Source organism: Rattus norvegicus, chromosome 17 (genome assembly GCF_021556685.1).
Source record: "Rattus norvegicus strain SHRSP/BbbUtx chromosome 17, alternate assembly SHRSP_T2T, whole genome shotgun sequence".
NCBI classification, from domain to species: Eukaryota; Metazoa; Chordata; class Mammalia; order Rodentia; family Muridae; genus Rattus; species Rattus norvegicus.
In genome coordinates, this window is record NC_141550.1 from 53,972,024 (window position 1) to 53,984,240 (window position 12,217).

At 37.5% G+C, this 12,217-nt stretch overlaps 1 protein-coding gene across 13 annotated transcripts in view; it reads left to right on the plus strand.

Moving 5' to 3' along the window:
• The window catches only part of Sugct (succinylCoA:glutarate-CoA transferase), an 866,857-nt gene that overhangs the window by 255,430 nt on the left and 599,210 nt on the right, over positions 1-12,217 (plus strand). For 9 of the 13 annotated variants that reach the window (XM_087591067.1, XM_087591070.1, XM_087591075.1 and 6 more), the window contains 1 exon segment: positions 3,955-4,050. The exons of the other annotated variants lie outside the window; for them this stretch is intronic. In XM_087591067.1, the coding sequence (XP_087447193.1) occupies positions 3,955-4,050 (96 nt within the window). 13 annotated transcript variants of the gene reach the window in all.

Below are 12,217 nucleotides of genomic sequence, written 5' to 3' on the forward strand. Positions count from 1 at the left end.
CAATGCCAGCAACCAGAGCTTCCAGGGACTAAGTCACTACCCAAAGACTATACATGGACTGACCCTGGACTCTGACCCCATAGGTAGCAATGTATATCCTAGTAAGAGCACCAGTGGAAGGGGAAGCCCTGGGTCCTGCTAAGACTGAACCCCCAGTGAACTAGTCTATGGGGGGAGGGCGGCAATGGGGGGAGGATGGGGAGGGGAACCCATATAGAGGGGGAGGGGGAGGGTTAAGGGGATGTTGGCCTGGAAACCGGGAAAGGGAATAACATTTGAAATGTAAATAAGAAATACCCAATTTCATAAAGATGGAAGAAAAAAAAGACTCAGTAGAGATAAGGGTAAGTGCAGATTTCCTTGGTATTTAGTGTAACTTAGTTACATATATATATATATTATATATATATATATATATTATATATATATATATATATATATATGGCAGCACCTGTTTGATACAATGGACCATGGTTCTGAATTTCTTTTTTGCTCTCATAATTGTTTTTCTTTTGTAGATGAAATATTTTATGGCATCAGATTGCTTTCTGGAATTGCAGCATGTGGTCAGGTCAGGCACCACAAGATTTCTTCATGAAATAAAAGAGCACAACTTTCCTCAAGCTCTAGGGGTTGTACCCTTTGTGATCCACTTAAGCTAGTCCCAATTGGACTTCTGGCTTGATATAAAGACAATCAGGACCACTATGTTATTTAAAATAATAGATTTATTTCAGAATTATTATTATTAAGGCAAAGTTGACTTTTTTGTTTAGATGAAACCATATAAAGGCAACATTCTGAGTAAATTATATAGCATCCATTTGATGAAATAATGAGCCTAAGTTTAGGGGATGAAAGTAATGATCTAATGCAATATTTAGAATGAGTGTTTAGTATGTAGTTATTAACCTAAAAGTCACATCCTGCATTCTTTTAATTTGTGAAAAATTTGTCACTAATTGCCCAAGAAACCTCTGATTTTTCATACAAAATCACCTCATAGCTGTTGACTTTCTCCCCCTTCTCCTGCCTTAAAATATAGCCCTATAAACAGTGGATTACTCTTAGATTTGTGTGCCCCCTCTAAATATTGAACTGCTAAGTTTAGCCCCATTGCTGTTTTTCAAAAATAGAATTCTTTCTCCTTCCAGCTTTGTTTTTGAGAAGCTACCAACAAATCACAGTTTTATTTTAATGACAACTGGTTCAAAATCTTATTTAACCTTTCTACCCATTGAGAACCTGTTAATTTTGAAACATTTTGAAGCTTAATTACTGATTTGTGGAGGAAATGGATATTATCTTTCGTTTTGAAGCTCTTTGAGAGATAAGTTCTGGTCTTTAATTCAATTTCACCCTAAATGAGGCAGGGTCAGGCAAAAAGAAATCAAAAATTGAGAGGACCAGTAGGGTTATCTCTTGTGCTTCAGGCCAACCTGGTCTTCAAACTAAGTTCCAAGATATCCAGGCCTATGTAGAGACTCCCTCTCCCTCTCCCCCTCCCTCTTCCTCCCCCTTTCCTTCTCCATTCTCCTCCCTCTCCTGTCTTTCCCTTATCGCCACCCCCTCCACACACTCACACAAACACACATGAAAAGGAAAAAGATAAGGTATATAAGAAGTAAGGTAGCCAGGTTAATACCTACCCCTGAGTCTACACATTACTCAGCTCATTTTAGGATTTGCTGATCTTCTTGTGATCATCACCTAATCTACTGTTTCATGTTTCTTTGCTTATAAAAGTGTAGCAAGCATTTGTTGACTTTGAAATGAAAAATAGACTTTAGTAATTTCCTGCAGTAGTTACCTTTATGAATTTAAATTCTTGGCCTCTAGTATTTTCAGGGTGTCTTAAGAGAGTGACTTTTTTCCTTCCATTGGTGTTTCTTTGAAAGAGAAAATAAAAAGACCTCAAAAGAGATATATGAAAGAGAAATCTGTCTTATCAACTTCAGACTTTAGAAAATGTCCCCAAATTCAGGAATAGGAATCACAAGAAAATGTCCACTATTGCGTCTCTTCTATATTAGTATTTGATAGCTAAAGGAATAGTATTGTTAGATGTGCAGATGCTAATTGTAAAATTTGAGATCATTTACTATTTTGCAAATGTGTGTTCTGTGTTCAAAACTGTCTGTGGTTACAACATATGTTTCATCCAAAGGACTTGGGCTATTATCATTCTATACATTAGGATTTCAAAAGCTTTTTTATTTGATTTTCAAATACTTTAAAACCCACAAATTTAGCTAAAATGATCATAAGTTTATAGAGAAAGTACTTGAGGGTCAAAGGAGTTAAATGAGATCCCAACCATCAGCTACCTCTTTGGGTGTTGGCGAAACTTAGAAACTCTGACTCTGGCCTTCCATTCCAGGGTATTTTTACTACAAAATGTTCTTTTGATTTTGCATTTTGAAAGACACAGAAGTGATCTGTGAAATGGTGATTAGCGCTAGGCAGCCCAAGCAGCCCTGGAGTGCTTTATGGTTCAAATGCCCAAGACCAGATGGAAGTCCAGAAGTGGATGACTCAGAATTTATTAGTTTTGCCACCTGGGTAGTACAGCCGAACCAGCTGCCACAAGGCAGTTCCAATTTCAGCAAAGCAGTAAATGGATAAAAAAATGAGAGTCAGTCTTCATATGAAAGGAAAATGGCTGATACAGCAGCAAGATTCACTCAGCATGATTCCTATTGATATCTCTTATAGGAGGTACCATTCCCATGCCTGGCATAATGCAAGAAATGCTTATGGCCCCTTGCCCTGAAAAAAATCAACATCCAAGTTGTTCCAGAGCTACTGTCAGTTTGGGGTATACTTAGATTATAGGCCGAATTAGTTCCCAGTCACATCTGATGATCTGGAAGAGGAATAAGAATGGTATAGCCAATGCAGTGTAACAGCTGTGTTATGAATTCAGGGGGTTTTCCTTGTGAATTATGAAATATCATTTATTAACTTTTTAAAATTCCAATTCCTGGAGGCTTAAGTATCCAGGGATCCTAAGATCCCTATGGATGGTTATAGAAATCTTTACATTATTCTCATGTTTTCCTTGTAGACTTGCAAGTTTATAGCTTGTGCCTATACTCCCAGCACACAGTAGGACAAGGCAGGAGAATTGCTGCAAGCTTGACGCTAGCCTGGGTTATAAAGTTTGTTCCAGGACAGCCTGATTTATAGATTGAGGTTGTACGTCAAGTCTTAAAATAACCAACAAACCAATGAAAATCAAAGTAAGAAGGTTTTCAAGATCTGTCCATGGAAGAAGGCTAAAGCAAGGTTTCAGATATGCTTAAACAGGCCTATGGTGCTCAAACACAAAAGGAACCTAATAATGAGGACACAGAATCAGATTAAGTCGAGAGAGACACAGTATTTTTGCTTAAATGAGGAAAGTTTATAAATGAGTTAAAGAATCTTGTTTTATTTTTTTTATGTAAAAAGATGCTTGGGCATTTTTCAAAACTCAACTAAACTGGCTTACTAGAAATTTGGCATTATTTCTCTTTGTTTGTTGAAAAGCTTACAAGATTGTAGCACCTTACTTTGGTTTACTGGCCTTTGTGATGGTGCATGATGCATGCTTTTGGGTGTCGTGGTGAAAGGAAATAAGAGCAGAGCTGAGAAGGGAGTTCATCTCCTAGTTGCACTTTGTTGCAAGCTAGACCAAGGTGACCTTGGCTTGGCTGACATCTGCCTTCAGATGGCTTTTTCAGGAGATGAATTTTTGTGTGTTTATATTTTTAAACTGATCATTACTTAGTCATGCAATAATGTAATCCTGTTCTCTCTTTGTGCGAAGACAATACAACACGTGTATGTTATCCCTGGATTGGAGTCTTTTTCCATATGGGATGACATGAAGGGGAAGTGGCTTTATATTATAACATTTTGCTTACAAATACAGGTAAATGATTCACTTTCTTCCTATTTTCATTCTGGCAGGTGGCATGTTTGACCCAAGTAGCTGCCAATTATCTTATTGGACAAAAGGAAGCCAAACGCTGGGGCACAGCTCATGGCAGTATTGTTCCGTATCAGGTACCAGTTGGCCTCCTGTTTACATAACCTCCAGATCTGTACAAACAAACAAGCTTTTACAAACCCTTCGTGACTGTTCTATAATGCAGCTCTGCTTGTTACAGCAAGGTTCTATTTTTCTCTTTAATTTTTTATGCCATATTTCTTCAGAAGGTTTGTAACAAGATACTTATGTGGGTTGAAGGTACTTACAGAAAGGGAGTTATATTGGGGCTAATAATGACAGTTTTTTTCTCTTATTTTCTCTCTCTCTTTCTCTGTCTTTCTGTCTCTCTCTCCCTTCCTTCTTTTCCCTGCCTCTCTCTCACTTTCTTTTTTCTTCTTTCCTCTAAAAACCTTTGTCAAGCCATTGACTATAGCTACTCCATTATCCTGGCTATAAAACAAATGTTACCTTCTCCATCTGACAATAATATCCTCACAGGGTTAGACTGAAGTGAAAATTCGCGTGTGATGGATCTTCATCCTGGGAGAAAAACAGATGGTTTAAGAGCTGCTGTTCTTTATTAAGTGTCTAAACTTATCCTCAGAAATTCTGGACTTTGGCTAGTGCAAATGAATATGTGAAGAAACTGTGATCCTTTAAAAATAACAAAAACTACTGCTTTTTCCAAGCCACTAGCTTTAGCTTGGCCTGGTTGCTTACTTCTTTGCATTTCTGCATATATTTGTCTAACTTCCATACTTCATCATGAGTTTAAGAGTAGCAGGGCCTTTCTCATCTTTTATTACGTCCAGAGAAATGCAGACTAGAAATACTCTGGAATTATCTTCTGAATAAAGGAGTGGATCTTATTCCAGCTAGTTCAGTGTGTGTGTGTGTGTGTGTGTGTGTGTGTGTGTGTGTGTGTGTGTGTGTGTGTTAAGATTTATTTGTTAGATATACAGCATTCTACTGTCATGTACACCTGTAGGCCAGAAGAGGGCACTAGATCTCATTATAGATGGTTGTGAGCCACCATGTGGTTGCTGGGAATTGAACTCAGGACCTCTGGAAGAGCAGACTGTGCTCTTGACCTCTGAGCCATTTCTCCAGCCCTCAATATGTGTATTCTTGACAGGAAACATAAACTTGGGATTTTTCATTTGCTAGGAAATCCATCAGTGTTTCAGTCATCAGTTCAATGTTGAGAGATTATTTCTTTGGGCAGAGCTAGTTTCATTTTTTTCTACTTTAATCCAAATTTGAGGAATGCATAATTCAGTGTAAGGTAAGCATATTTTCCTCTCATTCTGTTTATGGTGTTTTTTAAAAAATTGTTGCCCGCTTCCTGGTTCCCTCCTCCAAGAGTTCTTCACTCTATCATTCTCCCCTTGCTTCTGGAGGGTGCTCCCCCACACTGACTCACCCTCACCTCACCTCACTCCCTGTATCCCTTTTCCCTGAGGCATCAAGTCTTTTGAGGATTAGGCACATCCTTTGCTACTGATGCCAGAAAAGGTAGTCCTCTGAAACATATGTGCTCGGCGCCACAGAACAAGCCATGTACGCTTTTTGGTTGGTGGCTTAGTCTCTGGGAGCTCCCAGCGGTCCAGATGAGTTGATACTGTTGGTTTTTCTTCGGGGTCGCCATGCCCTTTAGCTCCTTCAATTCTCCTAACTCTTCCATACAGGGCACTGACGTCAATCCAATGCTTAATTTTAAGTATCTGCATCTGTCACAGTCAGCTGATGGTAGAGCCTCTCAGAGGACAGTTATGCTAGGCTCTTGTCAGCAAGTACAATATAGCATCAGTAACAGTGTCAGGGTTTTGTCTTCACCCATTGGGTGAATTCCAAGTTGTGCCAGTCACCGGATGGCCTTTCCTTTGTTCCTTGCTCCATTTTTGTGCCTGCATTTCTTTTAGACAGGAACAATTCTGGGTCAAACATTTTGAAGGTAGGTTGGTGACCCCATCCCTCCACTGGGGCCCTGTCTATCTGCTAGAGTTGATCTCTTCAGGTTCTATCTCCTCACCGTTGGGCATTTTGGCTAAGGTCCCCATTGAGTCTTGGGAGCCTCTCACATCCCAGGTCTCGGGGACTTTCTAGAAGTTCCCTCTGTCCCCATCCTCTGGAACAGCATATTTTTATTCATTCTCTTGGCCCTCTGAGCGTCTATCCTGTCTCCCCACCAAACATGATCTTACCCCCTTTCCCTTCTCCCTTCTCTCTTACCCAGGTCTCTCCCTTCCTCTGCCTCCCGTGATTATTTTGTTCCCCTTTCTAAGTGGGATTGACCAAGTGATCCTCCCTTGGGCTTTCTTTCCTGTTAAACTTCTTATGGTCTGTGGGTTGTATCATGGGTATTGTGTATTTTTGGGCTAATATCCACTTATCAGTGAGTACATACTATGCATGTCCTTTTGTGTCTGGGTAAACTCACTCAGAATATTTTCTAGTTTCATCCATTTGCGTGCAAAATTTATGATGTCTTCATTTTTTTAAAGATTTATTTATTTATTATATATAAGTACACTATAGCTGTCTTCAGATACACCAGAAGAGGGCATCGGATCTCTTTACAGATGGTTGTGAGCCACCATGTGGTTGCTGGGAATTGAACTCATGACCTCTGGAAGAGCAGTCGGGTGCTCTTAACCGCTGAGCCATCTCTCCAGCCCCGATGTCTTCATTTTTAATAGCTTAATACTATTCCATTGTGTAAAATGAACACAGGCAATAGGTAGAAGCCCTTAAAGAGGAAACAAATAAATCCCATAAAGAAATACAGGAAAATACAATAAAATAGGTGAAATAGTTGAACAAAAATGTCCAAGACCTAAAAATGAAAATAGAAACAGTAAATGAATCACACATGGAGGCAACCCTGGAGAAGGACAGCTTAGGAAAGAGATCAGGAGGTACAAATACAAGCATCACCAATAGAATACAAGAGATGGAAACGAGAATCTCAGGTGTAGAAGCTACCATAGAAGATATTGGCACATGGGTCAAAGAAAATATAAGGTGTAAAAAGTTCCTAACCCAAAACATCTAGGAAATTTGGAACGCAATGAAAAGACCAAACCTAAGAATAGTAAGAATAGAAGAAGGTGAATATTCTCACTCCAGAGGGCCAGAAGACATCTTCCATAAAATCATAGAAGAAAACTTCCCTAACCTAAAGTAAGAGATACACACAAACATATAAGAAACCCATAGAACATGAAATAGATTGAACTAGAAAAGAAACATTCTCTTGCCATATAATAATCAAAACACTAAATGTACAGAACAAAGAAAGAATACTAAAAACTGTAAGGGGAAAAGGCCAAGCAATATATAAAGGCAGACTATCAGAATTACACCAGACTTCTCAAGAGAGGCTCTAAAAGCCAGAAGATCTTGGACAGGTACCATGCAGACCCTAAGAGAGTATAGATGCCAGCCCAGGCAACTATACCCAGCAAAACTCTCAATCACCACGGATGGAGAAAGCAAGATATTCCATGACAAACCAAATTTAAACAACATCGTTCTTACTAATCATCCCTACAGAGGATACTAGAAGGAAAACTCCGATAGAAGAAGATTTATGGCTATTTTATATCTGAGACTTTGCTATGATTTCCTGCTATAGCTGCTTTTCTCATGTTGATTTACCTTCTAGGATAATTACAACTTTGGAAGATTTCAGGCCACTTTATTGATGTTTGCTTGTCTAACTAAGTTTTTTTTTACTCTTTGTGTGAGTGTGTGTGTGTGTGTGTGTGTGTGTGTGTGTGTGTGTGTGTGTTGTGTATGTGTGTATGTATGTGTATGGGTCTGCCTCTAGACTTCTAGTTAGAACATCCTTTCCTTGGTTCATAGAAATCATTGTATTTTTTAATGCATCAGACTGGGTCTTATTACTTTCCAGATTAAAAATCTCACCCCTAAATTGGATGGAGAGTTTTCATTCTAACACAGTCAAACACAGAATCTCTTAGCTCTATGTGTAGACATTTTATCTTCTTTTGCCAATGACAGTGTGCTCTATCATTCTTTCTTCCTATCCAGTCTGCTCCTAGCCCAGGGGTATGGTTAATGTTGGAAATTATTCTCAAGAGAATTTTAGAACATGGACAATGTTAGAATCTATGTGAATTCATCTCAAATAATCTAAATTCAGGCTATAGTCTTTTATGTATATGGAAAAAGCAGCATTTTTGAGCTGGCTAGCTTTGTAGGATAATTCTAAGTTATATGATAAAATATGAAATTTATTTTTGTTATTCTTTGTTTTGGTAAAAATAGAATATCTATTTAAAAGCTTGTTGTAGATCTTAGATCTTAGTATCTTTCCTAGAGAATTCTGGCATCCCAAAAAATAACTTAATTATTCTATTGTGACAGATAAAGGGATTCAGAGACTTTGACATTAATTTTAGAAGGTTAAGTTTATAATAGACTTATGTATTTTATTCAAGAATAGAGATGTACTCCATGGTTGAGTAATCTCATTTATATTAATGGGTACTGGGCCTATGTGATCACAGGTGATTGTAAAAACGAGATACCTGGTTTTTCATCAGGAGCATAGGATCAATGTTTCCTCTTAATACAGAACCGGTTGAAAACAATGATTAAAGATGGAATGCAAATTTAACTTGAATGAAAACTAATATGATAAGATTGGTCTTAGATATGCTTCGAGAGTCTTGTCCACAATTTTTAAATAAACCTGAGGAATAGTTTCATGAGTGATTCCAAGATAATTATTATTTAGTCCCCATGATAACTATAGTTTTGCTTCTAATTTACTTCTTATTGTCTGAGTTTTAAACCCAGTATCTATAATAAAGATTCAGATAATTTTGAGAGTTAGGTAATATTCTCTTTTGCTTTATTTAGTTGTTGATCTCCTTCAGCTAACCATAGATTTAGAATACACTGAATGTATACTTCTGAGAAACAGTGGTCCCTCATTATATGATCCACTGGTACATTTTCCTTCTAAATTCTTTGGCTAAATTTTTATATTTTGCGTATTTTTGTGACATGGTCTTGATATGTAGCATAGTCAGGACTTGAACTTTTGATATTCTTAACTAACCTTCTGCATAGTAGGAATCAGGTATGTGCCATCATGTGCTGGTAAATTTTTAAAACTTAACATGTTAGGAAAAATGAGCTTATGAAATTTACAGGTAAACTGTAGAACTACCAATAATCATCCAGGCTTGTATAACCCAGTCTCAGAGAGGCAAACATTATATGATGTTTTTCTTGTATGTGGGTGTTAGTAATTAAGCTTTACATGTGTGTATATATGTGTATGTGGGAAAAAAGAAAAGAAAAGGAAAGATTAGATGGATTAGAAGTTGGGAGAGCAGGATAGAGGAAGGAATACTGGGAGAAACATCAAAAATTAAGCGTCTTTTGAAAAAGTCATATGTAACCTAATACTATAGAAGTTTTCTAACACAAACACACACCCACATACACCCGCATACACATACATACATACATACATACATACATACATGCATACATACATATACACACACCCTAACATACACTCATACACGCACAGTATATTTAGAGTTACCTGCTAAAGAGGGCAAGGCCCCAAATATACAACATATGTGCCTCCCGAAACCCCATATGGGTTACCTTTTCTGAGTTGTTGGTCCAGGGGAATCATATAGATCCCCTTCAACATGACAGAGTAATGCCATTGATATTGTCTACCATCAACAATTTAGCTTTAGGATCCTATTGCAGAAGACACTACATATTTGAATATAAGAACATGGAAATATCTAATTGATACTCAACTAGAAGCTTCAGTCCTACTGGCTAGCATTCATACTCTTGGAAAGTGCTATAAATGCTGCCAAAATGAAAAGTAAACTTCAGTCTTACCCAGCTCTGTATCATGTGAGCCATAATAATGACATACCATTTCAATATATGCCATGTGGTGCAGTAGTGGCACTGTGCTATGGGAGTAACCAAACACTTTTTGATTAGATTTAAGTACTGTTGAATGAGATACAACCCATACATGACATCATCAATATGGCCAAGAACCTGTAACTAGATAGGTCATATGCCCCAGGGGAAAACATATTACTAGTATTCTACGTGGACATGGCAATAAAATAATTTCTGAAATCTTATTGCTATGTTTGTATGTTTGTACATTGCTCAACCCTTATCAAAGGAACTTCTTGAAGTGGGTGGTAATTAATCCTGGTCATTATGTAAAGAATAAGAGATATTGAAACGTTTAGCACTAAAAGAACATCTTTAGCCCTAAAAGGCTTGGGGAGATTATAAGAGTCAGAGAGATAATATCAAGGAGACTGTTTTCAAGACACAATAGGCAGATACTCAGATGAACTCACAATGATGATGACAGCAAACAAAAGGCCTATAAGCCTGATAAAATCTAAGCATGGAATTTTATTCTTCCTTTTGCACACTCTGTATAAATTTTCCTTTCCCATCTCTACTGAAGTCCCCACATTTTTCTTCTTACCCTTTGATAACATTGCTATTCTCTCTCCAGAACTCTTTCCTCTCAACTCCTCTAGTGGTCCCTTTCTACTTTCCTGGCTTCAATAGTTACTTCAGGTTACACACTGAAATCTAAAGATTTGAATCTAGAATACACAAATAAAAGATCAGGCAGTGTTTGTTTTTCTGAGTCTGGAATAATTCATTCAGTATAATATTTTCCAGTTCTATAAATTTACTTGCAAATTCTATGATTTAATTTTTTTTAGAGCTGAATAGAATTTCATTGTGTATTTGTACCACATTTTCTTATCTATCCATCATTTGATGGACATTTAGGTTTCTCATCCCTTTAATTTTAATATTGTAACCTGAGTTTATTCAAAATTCCCTTCCAGATTTTAGTTCTTAAAAGCCTATATTTGTATGCCCAGTGCTTTGGGATTCTGATATCTAACTCTCTTCCAAATCATTAAAAACCTATTCACAAGTATACTCATGAGGATAGAGAACTGTAGTGAGTACACGGAAGAACAACACAGAGCCTTTTTTCTTTTTAATTGTCAAGGTTTAGCCAACTTCAGAACAGAGGTTTCTATGTTCTTTGTCTGCTAACAAGGAGGTTCACTAATATGTAGGAATTGGGGTCATACCACTGAACCTCAATTTCGTGATTAATTTTCCTAAGTTCAGTCAGGTAAATGAAATTGAAATCACAACCATCTCCTGCCCTTTGAAGGACTATGAATGTTCATTCTATCATGTCTCTCTTCTTGCCCCTTTCTTCCTCTCATCCATTTTTCTTTCCTTCTTTTTCTTATCCCCTTTCCCTTTCTTTCTTTCCTTTTTTTATATCCAGAGGTCTCAGTGTGTTACTCAGTGTGTTCTCAAATTCCCGGGCTCCATCTCTCTTAAATAGCTGTTACTATATGCATATACTACAACTCTTGGCTATTCTCTAATTCTTATACCCATTAGCCTTCATCACTTCTGGAATTCTAACTCTCCCAGGCTATTTATTGTCAGCCATTGGTATCTGTTCAGTTCTGTCTTTGATCCAGACACTTTCGTGCGATGTTTCTTGGTGACTATACATTCTACCACATAGAGAACTTATCAAGTACTTAGATCTAATTTCTTAAACATCCCTTCTCACTTAATGATAATTTCCTCGTCATATTATCTTTTCACTCAAATATTTCTCAAATGCAAGAGTGTATATGGGTCATCAAAATATCTGGTATGAATTCAGGCTGGTGCTATGTTATGAGCATTAAGGTTCCATATTTAGACTTAAATGACATCATTTTTCATGCTGATTAAGCTTAAAATTCTATCCATTCTATACCTGCTTATCTAAAACACTGTCTTTTTTATATCTTGCCCACATAAACATGTGGACTTAGTTTACCTCTTTAAGATCTACCATCTATCAGGCTGTGGTGAATATGTATAAAGCCTGAGCAATGTAGTGAGGCTCTGTCCCAAAAAACAAAAACAAAAACAACCCCCCAAATCCCAGAACACCACCACCACCTAAACAACAACACCAAACACCCACAATCCTGCAAAGAAAGCAGGACTGCAAATGGCATTCATGTGGTAGAGCATCCTATACTATTGCAAGAAATGAAAGAAAAAACTGACACATTTACCAACTAAAAGCAAAACGAACTAAAGTGAACCAAACCAAAGCCAGCCTACCTACTCACCTGGGCTCCAAGGCATGTCTCTTTCTAT